The sequence below is a fragment of the Mastacembelus armatus genome, chromosome 2 (genome assembly GCF_900324485.2).
Source record: "Mastacembelus armatus chromosome 2, fMasArm1.2, whole genome shotgun sequence".
Lineage (NCBI taxonomy): Eukaryota > Metazoa > Chordata > Actinopteri > Synbranchiformes > Mastacembelidae > Mastacembelus > Mastacembelus armatus.
In genome coordinates, this window is record NC_046634.1 from 6,894,009 (window position 1) to 6,913,426 (window position 19,418).

A 19,418-nucleotide genomic window follows, 5' to 3' on the forward strand; every position below is an offset into this window, starting at 1 on the left:
CTTTCATACACCTGAGCTTATCGTCCTGACTTTGAATTTTTTGGCGGGCAGATTTGAAGAATGGCAGACGGTCTACTGCTGTGTTTGCTTTTTGTTTTGGGACTATTTCCAAAATGTAGGAAAAATAAATAGTGTTGATTGAGTCTATTATATGTTTTAGTTGTTTTTAAAGCTGTTTGTGGTGGACAGGTTCCTAACACTGCCTGCTTTTATAGTGTTTGTATTAAAGTTACAGTCTGTGCTTTGTGCAACTGCAGCTCGATATGTTGTTTTTCAGTTTACTTATTAGAAATGACTGTGTTGATGAGCAGAGGTGTGTTACAGGTGTGCACATACAGGTGAACCCCACATTTCTAACAGATCTTTTTTTTTTTCGTCCATGCAGGTGTTCCAGCTGTGATCCAAACACAGCAGACTGTGGTGGCAGCAGTGGGAGCTGAGGCTCAGTTAAGCTGTCAGCTCCTCCAACCTAAAGATGTTCTTCAGGTCACATGGCAGAAAATGTTACCTGAGGGAGAGAAGAATCTCGCTACCTACACCACATACTTTGGTCAAAGAGTGAATTCTGGGTTTAAAGATAAATTGGAGTTTAAAGAAGCTGGACTGCAGACTTGCTCCATAGTTATCAGAAACGTGTCGGATCAGGATGAAGGCTGCTATCGCTGTTTGTTTAACACCTATCCTGATGGTGCTCTGACAGGGAGAACCTGTCTCCAGCTCTACGGTAAGGACACGGCTTACACTACATGTTTTACCAGTTTAACTGAACATGTTGTGACCTGCTGGTACAAGCTAACATCCTGGGCAAAGTGCATAATATCAGAAGCTGATGTCTGTGTAACAACAATTTTCTATTAACTATCTGGTCTGTGCAGAGCTGCATGAGCCCGTTCTGCTCATCAGAGAATCAAACTCTACTGCAGAGTCAGTCGTGTCCTGCTCGGCCACAGGTCGACCTGCTCCCACAGTAACACTGAAGGTCACACAACGAGACTCCAGCCTCTCTCACCACAACACTGTCAGAGTCAACAACATCAACGGTACAGTCACTGTCACCGCTACAGCTGTGCTGTCTGGTTCCCATGACGACAGTGCAGAGGTCGGATGTGCAGCGAGGGTGCCCCCTGGTCCTCAGGTGGAGGTGGTCATGATGGTCCCTCAGGTCAAACAGACGCCTGCTGATGGTGAGAAACATCCAAAGACACTGATTCATAGAGTGAGAGTTACTTTATGATCCTGATGGTTACGCTTCTTTTTCTAGGAGTGTGAATCTGAAAACAGTAATCGAGTTTGATCTGTTGTTGTTTTCACTTGTTGAGTCGTTTTTCATCTTTGTTGTAGATTTCACCTTGATAATTGTGCTGCTTGTGGTATTCGGCTGTTTTTGTGCTGCTGTAGTCAGTGCTCTGCTTCTACTAAAATCCCAGAACAGGTAATTTTCAGTCTATCTTGTTATCATGCTAATGATTTACGGACAGTAAGGGGCTACACAGAGCATCTAAAAATAGATATTTCCTGACAAAACCCAGAAATCAATAACTGATAAATGTCTGTTCAGCACTGACCTTTGCCCCTTTTTTCCTCAGTCTGTGTAACAAAGACCCTGAAAAGAACAAAACACCACGAAAAACAACCAAAGATCCTGACAAGTAAGAAGCTTGATATTATTTACTTGCAGAGGTTCATTATTTAGGACTTATTTCTATGATGATTCTGTCTTCTCTGTTAAATTTGTTAGTTATTTGCTTACCTACCATCTTGTAACTGTGCCTCCCAAACAAATGTGTGATATAGTAACGAAGCCAAATCTGACCCTTCACATTTTTTTATCCAGTGTACTCATAGTTAGCACGTTTATCTATGTATTTCAGCAATACATATATGTGACATAATGTATTATTGAGTGGAAATTGTCTTGTTTTTGTCTGAAGGGCCCAAACACCTCTAATCGAGCAGGGCAATGAGCTGGTCAGGCAACGGCAGTCTGCTAAGAAAAGTCCACAAAGCCACCACACAGAACGGTCACATTTGACAGCAAAGTGTCAGCGACAACTATTTGCCCAAACTCAACCAATCAGTGGTACATAATAATGCACAAGACAAGCTGCTTTCATAAGTCTGTGATAAGAAATAAGAGTTTTATATTTAGACATTTAGACATTTATAGGAAAAAAAATGAATTGGCCTGTAAAGCAGCATATTTGGTCCGAGTTCAGAGGTCGGCTACAAAAGACTTTGCTCTAAAACTTCACAAGGAGTCTGGTGTTTCCAATCATTTGTTGTAAGTATGTTAAAGAAAAAAAAACATCAGTGTCTGCTGACTCTGGATTACAAAGTTAGATACATGTCATCCATCAATCAATACTAGACAGGAGTTTTGTCAAAATGTGAATGGATGCAGCTTCTGACTCACTGGCTGCTCTGCATTAACAAAGAGTGAAAGTTATAGCCTCAAAATACTTATACAATTCAAACTAACACTTGTTGACTAACTCAAAAGTCAAATGACAAAATTTTAAAATGTTGATTATTTAGGCCTCACATTTCAGACTACACATAAAGCAAAAAGAGGTGCCAAAATAAAACAACTGTTTAAGTTTTGCTAAAACCAGTAAGGATGTTTTCTAACTGACTGAAATGTCAAAACCATAAAAAACAAGGATCTCCATGTGTTATATAATAAAATTACAACATATGCTGAATTAACACGACTCATGATGATTTAATGAACCAATTAATGTTATATATTGTGATTTCCTGTTGCTATAAGACTCAAAGGTGTTTTTTTCACATTTATAAGCTAGAGAGTGCCAGGTACAGCACATTAACATGTTATAGTGCAAGTAGATTTGGAAAAGTGATGATAAAGGGAGCTATGATTATAAGTGCTTTATGCCATCGTTTGTTTTTCAGTAAAGTTTCAATCCAAAACCGTCTCTGCTGCAGATTTTCAGCAGCAGTTGTGCCACATGGCCACTGGATGTCCCTGTTTCTTCAGGTGTTATGTCTGAGGAAGCGTAGAGGCGGTTCAGGAGAGCAGGCATTCGAATGAGGCGGCAGGAACTCAGTGGTGGATCGGAGCTTAATGTGGAAACCATGGATTTTTCTGTGCCAGTTTCATGTTACCTGTAGAACAGGGAGCATCTTAGTTACTGGGAGTAAAGTTTCTGTTTAGTGGACTGTCAGCTGGTAAGTTTGTCTTATCATGAATGTTTTAGTTATTGCAGCATTGAAGTTTGTAGTAGTTGTGAGTTATATGATCCCTAATCCAGGAATATCCACATACCTACAGTCAGTTTGCCAAACTCTTGATGATTTTCTACAGTGTAGGGTTCCTTCTATTAATTCATGCACCTATTACAAATATATTAATTACTCAACTTTAATTACTATAATGTGATTAAGTTATAGCTTTGCTATGAAATATTTACCTTGTTTGTTTTCCTAACATAAAAATAGCAATATGTAAAATGTGATGAAAGTGACCAAATGGGAGTTAACGCTGACTTTTCACATCAAAAGCTTTTAGTTATGTTTTTATCAGTACTCTTTTCAAGAAGGTTCAAATAACATCTGTCTCCTGTGACTGAAACAGCTGTGCAAAGAGCAATAATGTCCAGTGCACATCTGGATGTAGAGCTACGTTTTAGGATTTAGGTTGCCAGCCTGTTCTCACTCTGTCTTTTGGTGGACCTGAAATGTTCTCTGAATAAGATGAATTTGTGGTTAAAGAATTTTAGCTTCAAATAGGATGAAAAATATATTGAAAATTAATGTTTTTCTTAAATTACATGCAAATTCACTTGCATAATATCAGTGACTTTTAGAGTTATGTTAGGCAATTTCTACTGGAGTTTCACATTCAAAAGCTACAGTTGGTTGAATAAATTAGATTTGTTGCTGCGTTATGTCTGATAGTGGGCTACTATAAGTTGGGTTTTTGTAGTGGAAAACTGATTTAACTGTTGCCCGACAGGAGCAGGCTGCATGTTTGACGCCAGATGCTTGGAACTGTAAAAGAACACCCATAAACCTCTGAGGTCTGGACCTGGTCTGTCTTGTGGTTTAATTGGGTTTCTCTCTTTCAGCAAGTCCACTTTACTTGTAGAGTCTGATCAAAGGCTAGTTTATGTGTGATTCCTGCTGTTTCCATCTTTTTGTCCAGGATGTGGAATGCTGATGTGGTGCCAGATTTACAGCAGCATCTTTCTATTGTGCCTCCTAAATAACAAGTGGGGAGCTTTACCACAATGTAATGTTCAAAACCAACCAACCGCAGGGCTCAGCTGGTGTCTGCACCAGAGCACACACACCCTCTGCAAAGTTACAAACACACACGTTGTGATCACCTTAGTGACTAATGTCTTCTAATCCCATATTGCATCACTATGTGGCCACTATAATTTCGGTGAGGCTGGAATTTAAGTATCAATTGTGAAATGTTTAGGCTTGATGCTGTCTAGACTTCAAAGTGGCAGCTTGTTTTTTTAGGGGATGATTATGGGCTTACCAGGGAAGGAGTGCGTGCTGTGGATCCACATCCACATGTAAAAAGTCCCGTTAGATCCCAGGTGATGTTTCTTGAATCAGCAGTTGTTGTTGTTGATGCTTACAACTTGCAATTCCATGGTGAGAACTTCTAAAGTGAAGTGAGCGCACTATTAGATGCACAAACGTTCCTAAAGAGTTACTCACGTTTTTTGCACTAAGCAACGAGTGTAATCTACTGATGCTCAGGCAATGCTGTCACTGCTGGTGTAATCCTCTGGCTGCATCTTTCACATTACAGCAAACAATGTGCCAGTAAGATGCAGCTGCAACTGTGCTGACCATCAGCCACTCAACAAGTCAGAACACAGGACAGCGTACAGAGGTACGTCACTATCACAGCCTCTCAGTTCATATTTAACACCTTTATGTAGCCACAAGCTCTCTGAAGTGCTTAGTGCTGAGATTTCACAGTGGGTTTTAGATTATGTTTGTATCTGTTTAAGCTCTCAGACAGTGGTTGTGTTTGCAGCTGCAGCCTGGATGTGATACTAGGTCAGCGAGTGAGTTGGTAACCCTGCTTCAGTGTGCGATGTGTGGACTTGTGCTCCCCCTGTGTCTCCTGCTCTGGATAGCTGAAACTGCTTCCAGAGCGCAAGGTAGGCTCTGTAAACTGGTTTGTGGATTATTACATGGTCTATAGCTCCTTGTAAGTTGCACAAAACTTTGTGTTGTAAGCAGGAATAACTATTTCCCATGCACATATATACAAACTAGATGTTTATTCCAAACTATAAAACAGTGCAGTCTGTTTCTTTCCCCCTATTTTAGAGAGGAATGTAATCTATAGCCCACTTTATATATTTCATAGTGGAGATACAAAATCAGACTTTACATAGAAAATTTACGATGAAGTTTGTAAAAATATAATGTATAAAGATTAAATCAAGCTTTCTGCCATCTGAGTCCTTACTAAAGAAATATTTACTTTTTTGCATCAGTTTTTTGATTCTGTTGCTCAAATATAAGTGTTACTGAGACCCCTTCACTTTTTGAACAGGTTATTGTGTTGCAGATTTCATTTCAAATTTCAATAATTCTTCAACAACACTCAGTAACCCATTACGACAAAGGAAAAAGATAATTTTAGAAATGTCATTTTATCCATTTAAAGCAAATCTAACTTGCTGTTTGTGTCTAAATCCAGGTCAGGTTACAGCTCCCACCAGATTGACCGCAGAGGCAGGTCAGTCTCTCATGCTTGGCTGCAACATCACCACAGCAGCAGGTGAGAGTGTCCGTCAAATCCGCTGGCAGAACAAAGACGACAAGGTCCTCCTGGCATATAAACAAGGTGTGCCGGTCCACATCAGCCATCAAGACCCCAATGTGCAGCTCACCAGCCACCACAACAACGCTAGCTACATCACCCTCAAGAGGGTGCGACCTGATGACGAGGGCTGCTACACGTGCATCTTTGATGTTTTCCCTAAGGGCAAACAGGAAGGCAGGACGTGCGTCAGCGTCATCAGTGAGTATGACTGTGCACATGCTTCATATCTTACCTAGGTTACCTACCCAGAGTGGTTTTAGTTGTGCTTATTCTGGGGATAATTTCCTAGCTTCTGTTATCTTCAGTAAGCATTTTCAGTGCTGAACACTTGAACTTTTGTTCTTTCTTTCACGAAGACAAAGCCTTTGTGTTTATTTGTAGAAGTCATGTAGTTTTTGAATAGCTCAGCTGTTAGACAGTGTGTTTTGATTGGGGTCCCTGATAGTGTGTGCTTTGCTCACAGTTCCCAGAATGCCTTGAGAGAGTAAGTAGTAGGCTAAAATCTGACAGCCTACTCAGCCTGCTGGTCTAGCTGCTTCTGTTTATTACTGAATGTACACACACAGACTTTAATCGCTCCAAGACTCCATCTTGTTACCCCTGAACCTTCACACAAGCCAGTCCACTACATTAAAAATCCATTTTGACGTGTGCTAAAATGCACCCACCATTGCTAAACTACATTATCTTATCCTGTATCAAATTCATGTCATCAAAAAATATTAATTACAGAAGCATTTTATTTGCCCCAGGTAAAGTGCACCTGGAGGGCAACAAGACGGCCATAAGTGGGAAACCAGCCAACCTGTCCTGCTGGTACAGCCTCCCTGAGAGGGTGTACCAGGTGCTTTGGAAGAAAACGGCCGAGCAGGGTGACACCACCACCATGGCTTCATACACCAAGCACAGGCACTACAACATAGAGGAGCAGTTCAAGGGTCGGGTTAGTCTGAGCCGAACTCTGAACAACACCCAGCTGACCATCCAGTCAGTCAGGACAGAGGACGAGGCCTGCTACACCTGTGAGTTCCACACATACCCAGACGGCACCAGACGCGCCATCGCCTGCCTCTCCGTCTATGGTGAGTCTGGTGACAGGAGGTGTCTGGCAACACTGGTGTCATTTTTTATTCATCCTGCACTCCTTTATTCATTATTTGTAAATTGCTTATTTTTGGAGGATTTGCCGTAAACTGGAAATCTTTTAGTTTGTTGAGCAAGAAAGAAATGCCATCTGATCAGAGATTTTTCTTTTAGCTTTAGACATGAAATATATAACGTGTAATGATATGTCAGTGTTTTCATGTGTGTGTTCTGTCTGAATGTGAAAGATCATTATAACATGGCCTAAATACTCTTGATTGTAGTATTAATACTTCAATTCATTACATTGTTCTGCTGTCTAAACATGTACTTTAAAAGAGTTTATGCTTTGACATTGTTATTATTGTTGTTATTGTTATTGTCTTCCAAATAATCTCAACTCATACTCTATAGCAGATAGAAGCTGTAGGCTGAGGGGAAGTGTGTGCTGATGTGTGTGGGTGCATCTCAGATATAGCTCAGGAAAGGGAAGCGCTGTGTGTAAACAAACCACAGGCAGTGCTGAGGTGAGAGTTGCTGTAGTGGGTCATTAAACTACTGTTCTGACCTGCTCTTGAGACTCTTTGTGCCCCTTGCTCCTCTTAACCCCTTCTTCCTTTTGCCCTGTTAATCTGACAGAGTTGTAAACCACAATGGCAGGCTTGGGTGTAACTTCAGAAGTCCTTAGCAAAAGTTCCAAGAATGTGGGTGTTTGTTGATCTTCCTCTGTGTGTGTTTTTGGAGTGATAATGTAAAAAGAAAGAGGGGTGTCACTGAGGGGAAAGGGGTGATTAATTTGGAATAAATCCCAGGGGATGAGTGGCTCACTGTTTCCCTAGACACAGGCCCTCACTGTGTGTGAATGTGAGTGTGTGAATGTGAGTGTGTGTGTGTGTGTGTGTGTGTGTGTGTGTGTGTGTGTGTGTGTGTGTGTGTGTGTGTGTGTGTGTGAGGGTGTGTGTGTGTGTGTGTGTGTGTGTGTGTGTGAATGAGTGTGTGAATGTGAGTGTGTGTCTCTCTTTGTTGCTCTGCTAAACAAGCTTTGCTTTTGTCTAAACTGATATGAACCAACATCCAGACACACTAACAAACAGGGAAAGCTGCTCTGCTGCTGTTCTCTGTCTGGGTTTTCTTTCCAGGATGACTTGTGTCATCCTGTCAACAAAGTTAACAGGATGAAATGCAGAATTTTCTCTTTGGTCCATCTAGTTAAAGAAATAGAAACTGTATTATCAGAATATATCTTTAAGCAACCACTCAACAGAATCTTTCTTTCCCCAGTTTTACCCAAACCAGAGGTGAGCCATGTGACCTCATCACCAGGAGTCACTGAGGCCAACTGCACCGCCCAGTCCCGTCCTGCAGCAGACATCACGTGGAACTTTGGCGGTGACAACCGAACGCTGGGACCGCCTGTTTTATCTTCCTATGACCAGGGTGATGGCACAACAATAGTGACAAGCACAGTGTTATTCCAATCAGGGCTGCTCAGTGATCTGTCTGTCAAGTGCATCGTGGACCACAGTGGTTTGAAGAAACCTCTGTCAGTGCCCCTCAACACAAACGGTGAGGAGCCCATAAAGAATGGCTTGTTGTTCTAAGTGTAAATGGTGTCTGGCTATCCTGATTCATCAAATATATTCTGGTTATTTCTGAATACATGTATAGAGGTTTCACAGTTTAGAGGTGAAAATTTAGTAGAAACTGTATTTTCTGTTTTCCAAGTAGCATCCATGTATTAAGCCACCACAGGCAGTGTTTTAACTCTATGAGCCAATAGAAGACATTTTCTCCAGTCTGTCATTCTTAGAGGTCGACTGTCAGAAAATGACAGACTGTGTTAAACTGCCTCCACTAACAGTCTCAATATGTTGCTGAAATGTATAAAATCCAGTTATACTTCCCATCACTTAGTTGTAAGGTTTTTGTTCTCCACATGTGTGTCTTCTCAGCTATTTTAGTCATGGGTAATTATGGCTGCTTTGATGGGGTCCTGAGTCCTGTAATATCTGCATACGGGAAGGGGTTTTTTCACATAAGAGAAATCTTATTCCTGTACTAAGTCATATTTAATCCAGATGTCAAACATTTTACATGCTACACTCTTAAAACATAAGGACTAAGTGTGTGTGTGCGTGTGCTGCAGTGGGTCCGGCCATAGTCATCCTCCTGTCAGTGTGTGGCGTGGCAGCGGTCCTTCTCCTGTGTCTCTGCGTGTGCCTCTGCAAGTGCTTTATCTGCACCGACGGTGAGTTTACTACTCTCTACAACAGTTCAGCAAAAATGACAAGGCCATGCCTGTTCTCTAGCGGTTTCCCAAAAGGATTTTAGGAAGTGCACAGGGTGGATGCAAAGAGAAAACTAAAGCATGTCATCAAAAATTCTGTTATGAAAGAATCCGAGGGTGGATTTTCCCCTTTAGTTTGCAGTTTCAAGTACAAATAACACCTGAGAAATCAGCCTCCCCATTATTATCACTTTTATGGGCTTTTCTTTATTACAGGATATCTTTTGTGGGAGAAAAACACTCAGCTGATATTCAGTGCATTGTTTGTCTCGTAGCTTGCTGTACTGGCCAAGTTTTGAGTGCCTGTTGTCACTGCAGTGATTATGATGAAGTGTTCACATTTGTTCTCATTATATAAACAGAAACAGCCTGGGATTTTATAGGCCCTGACACTAAACCAGCCTGGAACAGCTACAGTAGCATATCTAAAATTGGACTGACATATTTTTCCTGTTCAAAGCTGCTATTATCTCTATTTGTACATTAACAATGGGTCACGTGTGAGTGTTTATGAAAGATTTCAATTTACACTGGTGGCCCATGGTGCTTTGTGGAGGAACTACATTAAAAATAGAGATCTCTCCTGTCACCTACTTCATAAGTTGCTTTAAACATGTTTAAGTGTTTAAAAGGCCACTGATAAAGGGCAGTGGCGATGTGCACAGCACAAAGTCCAGCTGGTAGCTGGTCTAAGAAACTGAGTGTTTCAACATAACATACAGCAGCTGAAATCAAGATTGACTGTTCTGGCATCAAGGAGCCTGTATGAAGTGAGAATAAGAGTGTCATCAAATGAGATGAAATGTCTCACATTTAGTCAGAAATCACGGATGTTTTCCACACAGAAGTGCCAGGGTGGGTGCTTAGATGTGTCATCAACACTCCTCTGACTCCTGTTAGCACCTTTCCCATAATTGTCTCTGGGTGTCATGGAAACTGTGTGGCGCCAGTGGCATAATGTAGCATGTGGATCACTGCCCATTTCCCCTTTATCATAAATTTCTGCCCACCACAACAGGCAGGGAAAACTGAACTTATCGGCACAGTGACAGAAGCTTTGGCTGACGTTCTGCTGGCCAAATAAAAGTCATTGCTGTAAGGGAAGAAAAACAAAAGTGGGCACTGATGTGTCCAGGTCAGGATGGTCCCACGGCTATTCTTGATTTGGCGTAGGAGCTACCAAAGAATTAACGAGGCCATAATATTTTTTTTCGCAATCAAGAAAAATCCCAATAAATTCAGTAATTTATAGTTTGTCATACTTGAATGGATTTTATACATTCATTTTTACATAGTTTTAAAAACCCTTAAGTCCACAAACCTGAGAGCAAAGCATTTCCTAAATATGTCTGTATTTAATCATAACCTCAAGCAAAGATTAGTGAGTTTCCTTTTCCCTTCATTTTTTCCGTGTTTTTATATTGTTGTGCGATAAGAAAGTTTGGGGCACATATCAACATTTTCCTACTGTTTGAAGGCTGAAAAGCCACCGACACATCCGCTTCATTCTTACATTCCCCGCCATCTCATCATGTCGCCTTCTAAAACTAACTTTCACTCCCTTTAGTCTCACACGTCATGGTGCTGATTTAAGAGTGTTTGTTTTTCTCACATGCCTAACCCATCAGCGACAGACTTGACAGTCTTAAATACTGTGTTTGTATGTGATTGATACTGTTGGTTGGACCAAGACTTGCTCAAATTTGTGTGGACAAAATTCAGTGTGGGAGGGCTTGAAGAGTTTACAGCTTGATTGTTGCAAAAATAGGTTTCTCTTAGGAAATAAAGCTTCTGTTTGCTTGAGCTTTTCCACATCGCTTGAAAGTCCTTGCCCAAGTTTCCTCCTTTTCCAACTGGGTGGATCCTGACCAGAATAACAAGTGGTTGTGCTGATTGTCTTGAGTGAGCAGCCAGAAGAAAGGACCCCCTTTCTCTGTCTAATCCCTTGCACTGTGGGGGAAGACAGACTGTAGGGGCCTGGAGGAGGGAGTACCAACAAGGAGGAACCAGACAAGCTGAAAGCCTGCCCAGTTGATATCAACGTCCCCCTAAAACTCGGCTGCACAGACACAAACATACTGTATTTGCTTGGCTGAAATGTGCCAGGAACACAGGCTTTTACTGTGATGTGCTTCAGATTGCATGCAAAGAGTATTGACGCTTCTGTCTATTATTAGTATAGTGTTTTTTCATATTGGATTCCTGAGTATGTTGTATAAGCCCCCAATCAGCACTTCTTCTCTGAATGAAAGTCCTGTTGCATGCAGTGAATATCTGAAAGTAAAACTCAGAGTTGATGCATGTTTAAAGCCCATGTGAGATGTTGTGATGCAGAGAAAGCCGCTGTAAATGATGTGAAGAGTTGTACTGTCTGCAGTTACAGTCGAACTGTGACCTGGCCACAGAATGGCTTTTGTTGTTCCCTCTGAGTTAGTGGGTGGAATTCAGCCTCTGCTGGCTGCAGTCATGACTGGGAAGCGTGGCCTTGGCATGAGGTCCTTCCAGTAAAATGCTGCTGTTCTATTTGTGTCTGTTTCCATGATTTTTGGTGTGGCTGGGTGGACATGTATAGACTATAAGTTACAGTTGAGTCACAAGCTACAGGGGCAGGAAGCTGACCTCAAATAAGAACCATTTATTGATGGAAGCAAATGTTTTCAGTGGCACCTTTCAATCTGCTGCACCACAGGAAGTACAGGGGAGGGACCACATCCGGCTCCACACACACAGTCAGCCTTCAGAACATACGGGCAGAGATGAGGGTGACACTGATTGCTCCTTAGAGATTAGATGGAGGAAAAAGGAACTAAACTCATAATATCATAAAAAGAACATCGACTTGTTAAAATGATGGTGACACCTGCTGGTAGCTAGATGATCGTTAAGCTTAACATTATCTTGATAATGAACCAGAAACATTTTCAGAAACATTTTGTGGCCTCTAAGGTGATGATTGATTTTCTAGTGACTGGTCACACTTTATTTAATTGGCTTTTAGGCTACATGGGTTAATCCAGCTTTCATGCTCCAGATTTTTCCTAAGTGATGCATCTTCTTAATAACTCACATTGTTACCACATGTACAATGAGGTGTGGTAGGCACTTGATTATGACTCTGTCATTCCTGCAATGTTTTACTGTTTTATACATGTGGTCTTAGATCTGAGTGGGTGTTTAGGATATTCTTCCTATGTGTGTGTGTGCAGACATGTCTGTGCTTACTTTTGCATTCCGATGTGGGATTTCTGTCAAGTAAATACAACCTCTGCACATGACGTTGTGACATTTTCACCACAATAAGTCTTGTTCCTCACTGGTCATTTATTCATGGCTCTCAGAGAATGTTTTCTGTTAACTTTCCACTAAAAACTTTTGGATTTGGTTCTAGACATATAAACCTTTACCTGTCTGATTTTATAAGTGTGTTTGGAAAGTGAGTGTCTGACCAACTTACTGTCTCGCTCTCACGTTTTGCAGACTGATTTGGAGCCGGCGTCACCACTGCTTTGATGAAGGTCCAGTGTTGCTCTGAGCCTGACCTAGCTGTTCAGCAGCATGCCATCCAGCTCAGGAAGGGAGGGAACAGGAAGGGAACCGAGCTGAGCCAACACTTCTGGTTCTGCATCCATGAGCTGGGAAGGAACTGTCAGTGCAAACATACATCGACTACACAGTAAACAGAACTAAAACCACATTATTTGATTCTAGTTACACTTTACGTAGAAAGGTTGAATTGATTATTGATTGAAAGTTTTACAGTTGTGTCAGTGTATCTTGGAGGTGCAGTGGTCAGGCTAACTTGAAGCTCTACCTTTATAAGGCTAGTTGTAGTGTGTGGTGTGTGTGGTTAGGTCAGTTCTCCTGAACAGGATAATTTTATATATATATATTAGCTTGAGTAGAGTTTGCACAGTTAGACTTGTTAATTATTTAAGAAAATCAACTCATTTTTAGAAACTCAGCTAATGTAATCCAAATATAAAACAAAAAGTTGTGCATCAGTGGGAAATAGTTTAAAAGTTACCTTTCAAAAACTTTACTTTAGAAACTCCTTAATTCAGTATCTTACTTATTTCTATTGTGTCAGTTAGTTAGATATTGCTTGGTATAATTTATTCAGTCAGAGCTTTGCACAGTTTGGTTGAGTGAGACAGACAAAAACACCAACACACAAATCCCTTAAGAGTTGTTCTTGGCCACTACTGCCTGATTGTTATGGACAAAATGGCAAAATGGCCACCAGCAATCACCACATCTATGTCCAGTCATCAAATACAGGAGAAAGATATTAAACAAGCCTGGCAAATTTCAGGAAATCGAAGAGAAATAATGGGATGGAGGCTGAAATCAGACTTTCAGTGAAGCAGCATCGTATGGCTCAACTGAAAGGATGCTCTGAGTGAATGAAAGGTTAGTTATTTATATGCTGTGCTGTGCTGTGCTGTGCTGGGCAGAAGGCCTGTACCCTTCATGTGCTCTGTGGTTCACACCACCCAAATGATTTCTGTGTAGATGAACCCTGCTGCTGTATATGTATGTGTGAAAGACAGAAGGCATCTGTGTCTGTCTCTGCATGTTTGTGCGTGTGTGTTTTGAAAGAGAAAGCAGTGTAGTGTGTTTGTGTGTATCTTTGTGCACTGTTCCATGACTTGTACACCCAAATCATAGCGTCAGTGTGTGAGTTTAGTCTTTTATTTTCAGTCGTGAGAAAATATTAATTTTACCCCACAAGGGCCTGTGTACAGTATGCAGTATTTTGTTTTGTAGAAAATTTCATGTATAATTTTTTTAAAAGTGTTACAATAATAATTATTAAAAACAGCTATTGCATTTTTTAATTTTACTACTTTGACACATGTGCATCAGCTCTACTGTGTTAGTACAGTTATAAGGTTTAAATCTCAATAAAGACCTAGACTGATGATACAGAACACTACTCTAAAGCTGCTGTAAAACAAGAACATTTTGCCTTGCATTAGTTTTACTGTCTTCAGTGTCAACAGTGTTTGGAACAGTATTTAACTTCCTGTGCTTCTTGCACATTCTTGCCATATTATGGTTACAAAGTGTGATGCTGACGACTAGGTGGTACACTAACCAGACCTCAAGTTACACAATAGGAAACTCCTTTCCTCCACAGCCCACGCCATTGGTGTAATAGCGTCTTTGTGCCTTTTTAAAAATTATTTATGACTAACTTCATGCATATATTTAAAGCTCTAAATCGATTCAAATGAACTCAGATCAGCTCTACAGTCTGAAGAGGACCGTTGAATTGTTCACCTATTCCTCTACAGTAACAGGAATAATTTTACAGTTTCCACTGACCTCACAAAGACTGGAAAGAGAAAGGGAGATGTTTAGAATAGCAGATTTATTTTTATAACTGATAATAGCTAATAATTTGACAATTATTAGAACATAGAGGGTTATCTGGAGGAAACTGAGCTAACCTTCACAATAAAATCATGTGTTTATGTTTTGGCAGTTCTGTGGCTTTTAAACAGAATTAGTCCAGTTAGGAATTGGACTAATAAGAAATTGCTCACCTTTTCATAAGGATTTTCTTTGATGTTTTTAACATCAACATAACCACTGACTTATTTCTTTTCAGTGCAGGATTGTGGGTTTACCACTAGATGGTGACCTTGCTTTAAAATGGCAGTTCTTGATATTTCCAAGTCCCATCAGGAATTAATTCCTAATTTTGCTAACATTTTCTCCAGTTCCAGTGTACCGTCAAAACAAAATGATGAAACTGGCACAAATATTGGATGTTTAATAACAGCTGACAACAGACCCATGCACAACAGTTTACAACTTGTTTATATCTGCAAAGGGGCCAAAGGAGCCTGTGGTTGGTGGGCATGTAGGGAGGGGTATTTATTTAAAGTGAGTACATATGTGTATGTGTGACTGCCTGAGCCAGGTTGTGTAGGCAATGCAGAGGTATACGTTGATTTTTTAACACTTTCAAAACCACAGGGGTAACACATCCCACGGGCCACGCTGCTCCATGCAGCCCTGCACTGTGCAACCCGCCCCAGAGTTTTACTCAAAATTTTGTAATATTGCATTTCTTGTTTACATTTCGTATTTAATACTTTGATATATGTTATGAGGCCATTTTGAAAGTAGCTCCTATTGCAGGTTATGAGACCTTTAGAATAAAGGATATTGAGACTTTTAGTTCACTTTTTACTGATACTGCATGTAGTTTCTATCATGAACTGAAAGGGGTTCGTTTCCTGAATGTCAGGTGGGAGATAGGTGATTTGGTAATGAGCTAAAATGGAACAATAAAAAGGTTTTTCCCCAAACGCTTCAACACCTATAATTTAAGGGTGACTCATATTACATGTGACAGATATGTTGAGGTTTACACTAGTGTTTAGACATCAAGGATGAAATCACAGAATGGAAAATGTTTAGGTGGTGCAGCTCACCCTGCAACAACATAAGATAAAGATTAAAGATTACTTAACCAAACTCGGTGTACAGTCATAGACAACAATCTCCTTTTGTTGCCAACTTTGTACAGATATGCAGCCCCAAAGTAAGAATTACACCAACGTTGGTGATTCCCTGACTTTTCATTTTGTACCACCAGGTCACACTAAATATCTCAAATTGTAATCCAATGTTTGGCAAAAATCCTACAGATATTGATGGGTCCCAGAAGACGACTGCTTGTCTCCAGTAGTGCCACCTTGTAGTTTTGCATCAATGTTCCCATATCTCTTGGGCAAATTCCCCACAAAGTTGAAGCTTTTGTGACTTTTCTTTAGGAAAACGTTGTGTGTCCAGTTTTCGAACAAATACCTGCAAACCAAATGACATTCCTGTCATCCTCAGTGTAGTGCTAGTTTGTGTTTAGTTTTGATTTTTAAATGTTATGGTGATTTTAGGATATTTTTACATTTAGCTTCCCACCACCAGTATAACCATTTTGCACCAAGTGCAGCCTCACAGACCCTTAATTTTAAAAAATCTAATAAATTAATAAATTAGCTACTCCATATTTAACTTTTTGTTTCATTTATCTAGTTATTCACATGGAATGCACATTGGATATATGAGGAAAACACAGTCAACTTTTGTAGAGTGAGACATCATTCCTTTGTCAGTCTGAGCTGGAGATGATGAGCAATGCGTAGGATCCTTTTAAATTGTGATTTATATCTTCCATGGCTTTGTTTTTATATGCTGTGTGACATGTGGTTTAATTCTGCTTCCTGTTCGTCGGTCTGTCTGTTCCCAAATGCACACCAGATACTGTACCCAAGAAGAAAATGGTCTTCACTCAATGTCAACTGATCATAAAGAAGGTGTAAACACACACACAAGCCAATATACACATTAACATTTAAAAGAAGTATTTGAACCGGATGTGTGCAAGATTGATACCTGTACAGGAAACAAAACTATTTACCTATAAACGTGTTACACTGTGCACACGCACACACTCAGCCCTGGTAGACAGTGGTTTCTCATGTAAGAAATTTCACTTTTATTTTAACTCGACTTACAGGAATTCAGTCAGCAGTAAGAGTCACCGTTATTCATGACAATAAACAAAGCAGACGATTATGTCTGACTCATTTCACACAGAGTAAAATGCTATCAGATATGGGTTACAGTGTTGAAATGGGTAATATGAGGTGTTGATAGTAATCATAGCTTAATATCACAACATTTAAATATTTAAGATTGTTTTAAGGCATTAGTCGTTACAGATCATTGTCATAGATATGAATGGAATGCGAGGCACCATGGGAAAGTTGTTGGCTCGGATCTGATGTGTTCCTGCATTTGTCCAGACGACAAGCACCTTTTAAAGACATGAGGTGAGATCAGTTACTGTTCTTGGCATCATGATCATATGAATGTAATGTGTCCTTTCAGCAGGATAGAGCTGCAGAGTGCAGTGTTGACTGACCCTGAGGCTTCAGTCAGCCATGGGATGTAAAAATCATCAGCCTCACCTTTGCATTTTTGCTTTGTTTTAAGACACAGGTGTAAAGTTATGATTACGACGAAAAACAGCTTTATTCCAAAAGCACGAAACACAAATGGCCATAATGTGTTGGGGGGTTTTGGGTTCGCTGCAAGATAAAATACAACATACAGCAGAGAAGTATTTATACATGTACATCAATTTATGTGTATAAATACTTTATGATTTGTGTGATGTCCATATAAGCCATACAAAGTATGTTAGACAACAATACCACTGTAAGAGAGTAAATTATGTTTTCTTACCCAGAGTTGTCCATGAAACTGTGGTGGTCTCAACATGGCCTGAAAAAAAATCTGACTATTTATTTGCCGCAAAGAATTTAGAATATCAGCAGTGTAGTTATATGGTGAATAATGAAGAGTGCTAAATGAATCATTCAGTAGTAGTAAATCACTATGTATCACTATGGTCCATTATAGATACAGTGCTTTTGGGAAAAACAACAAAGCAAGAATTCATAAGGTCCAGCCATGCAAACCATATGTAATACCAATTCTGCTGCAAAATAATCCATTTTCCTTACTTATTTCATTCTTCATTGTGGTATTGTCATGCTCACCACTCGCTGTAAAACAGAGCCACTGTCTTAATAGAAGCTAAAATACAACACTCTATGTGCTAATTTATTACTCAGCAGCAGGCTGTGTTCATATGAACACAGTTATATGAACACAGGTTCTTGGGTCAGTTTAGATGAATATAAATATATTAAATTACAGAAAAGTCACACTCACCATTTACAGAGACGTTGATGTTATGACTCACTTGTCTCTCAGTTCCACACCGATACACACCTGAGTCACTTCTGTGTATTTTTTTGAAGATTAAAAGTGATTGTCCGTCTAAATGCCCTAAATCTTCCCACTCTACTTTAATGTGACTGCTGCTGTTGGCACTGACAAGGATGTCAGTTTTTTCCATTTTATACCAGGAGACTGTTGGTGGTGAACTGTTGCATAAAGCAACTGGGCAGGTAACTGTTAGGTCCTGTCCATGGAAAACGTTATATACCGTGTGGCGACGCACTTTAATTTGAACCTCACATTTTGAATCTTCACCTGCAGCAGTAAAATGACAACAGAGAATTAGAAATAACCAAGCAACTAATTTTATCAATTAGTATTTTAGAAATCAGTCTCTAGGAGCTACACTATAATGAATTTGATCACAGAAAAAGTTGTGAAGAGTTTTTCATGCTGCAGCTGTGACCATCAAACTGAAAATTCAGGTCAGTGAGTCGTCTGTGGTGCCTTTGTGGTTAAAGCACTTTGCTGCCTGGGTCCTGTGCCACCTCAAATAAATTCCTCTGTATTAAACACGTCTAGGTTTACAGTTGGTGTTAATCTAACAGTTGGTGTTGGAGGGAAGTTTGGGATCAGGGTCTTTTGTTGGAGGAGGTAAGATTTGCCAGAAGAGTTTACGTTTAAAGTTAATCGTCGTTGACAGTGGCTGCAAACAAAATGGCGAAGGTGGCCCAAGTTAAAATGATAGTTTTATTTCCATCAGCTTAAATAGTTGGTTTAAAAGATATATGTTTGTTTGTTGTTTTCATAGAGTAAGGCACGATCATAATTTTTAATTTTTCATTATTAGGAATTAAACTGACTCGCTCTAGTTGATTTCTTTTAGTATGTGTAGCTGTTTTTGTATGTTATGTTTATGTATGAGTTAAAATAATTATATTATATACCTATATATACCCTATATTATATTTCTGTGTCAAAACATCAATGATCTGACTGACATTTTTAAATACAATACCTAGCGACAGCGTAACAACGCCCTGTTCAGAGGCAGAAGGAGCAGTGTAGAAAGAATAAACAGTAATTTATTATAATCACCTGCACTGAGTCTTGCCAAGATGGACAGTTGAAAGATGGTCAGGCAGTAGTTAGGTCTCATGGTGGAAATCAAAACTTCACTTCTGTGAAACAGCTACTCCTCTAGGTCTCTTCTTTATCACAGCAAATGACATAATGGTGACTTTTCTTCCTGTTTTTGATTACTGTGGCTGTGTGTGTACCTTTCACACCCACCCTCAATATCACAGCACAGGAAGAGGCCATTTTAGACACACACACACACACACACACACACACACACACACACACACACACACACACACACACACAATCTTTGTAACTTTGGTAGGTTTAAACCTGTATTTTCAAGGTACAGCCCTCATTTACAGGAAAAACCACAGTGAG

General features: G+C 40.0%; 3 protein-coding genes across 5 annotated transcripts; 2 read left to right on the plus strand and 1 right to left on the minus strand.

Moving 5' to 3' along the window:
- Positions 1-45: 45 nt before the first annotated feature.
- LOC113127306 (OX-2 membrane glycoprotein-like) lies at positions 46-2,626 on the plus strand. Its single transcript, XM_026301768.1, has 6 exons — positions 46-115; positions 386-724; positions 876-1,184; positions 1,342-1,432; positions 1,587-1,649; positions 1,932-2,626. The coding sequence occupies exons 1-6, from the start codon at positions 61-63 to the stop codon at positions 2,086-2,088; spliced, it is 1,014 nt and encodes a 337-aa protein (XP_026157553.1). The 5' UTR covers positions 46-60; the 3' UTR covers positions 2,089-2,626.
- Positions 2,627-2,896: 270 nt separating this feature from the next.
- Positions 2,897-14,690, plus strand: LOC113127305 (nectin-2-like). 2 transcript variants are annotated; one of them, XM_026301766.1, is made up of 8 exons: positions 2,897-3,189; positions 4,790-4,873; positions 4,995-5,147; positions 5,696-6,019; positions 6,574-6,903; positions 8,186-8,470; positions 9,051-9,152; positions 12,669-14,690. In XM_026301766.1, exons 3-8 carry the CDS (start codon positions 5,081-5,083, stop codon positions 12,671-12,673), a joined length of 1,113 nt encoding a protein of 370 aa, XP_026157551.1. In that variant the 5' UTR covers positions 2,897-3,189; positions 4,790-4,873; positions 4,995-5,080; the 3' UTR covers positions 12,674-14,690. The 2 variants fall into 2 exon arrangements, with proteins under 2 accessions (XP_026157551.1, XP_026157550.1); XM_026301765.1 differs by having other exon boundaries at positions 2,898-3,189; positions 5,021-5,147.
- Positions 14,691-16,384: 1,694 nt separating this feature from the next.
- On the minus strand, positions 16,385-19,301 carry LOC113127196 (B- and T-lymphocyte attenuator-like). Of its 2 annotated transcripts, XM_026301567.2 has the most exons (6): positions 19,053-19,301; positions 17,946-18,269; positions 17,735-17,776; positions 17,454-17,492; positions 17,177-17,296; positions 16,385-17,022 (listed from the first exon to the last, which is right to left on the minus strand). In XM_026301567.2, the coding sequence occupies exons 1-6, from the start codon at positions 19,111-19,113 to the stop codon at positions 16,922-16,924; spliced, it is 687 nt and encodes a 228-aa protein (XP_026157352.1). In that variant the 5' UTR covers positions 19,114-19,301; the 3' UTR covers positions 16,385-16,921. The 2 variants fall into 2 exon arrangements, with proteins under 2 accessions (XP_026157352.1, XP_026157354.1); XM_026301569.1 differs by lacking the exon at positions 17,735-17,776 and having other exon boundaries at positions 19,053-19,294.
- Between the last annotated feature and the right edge of the window lie 117 nt (positions 19,302-19,418).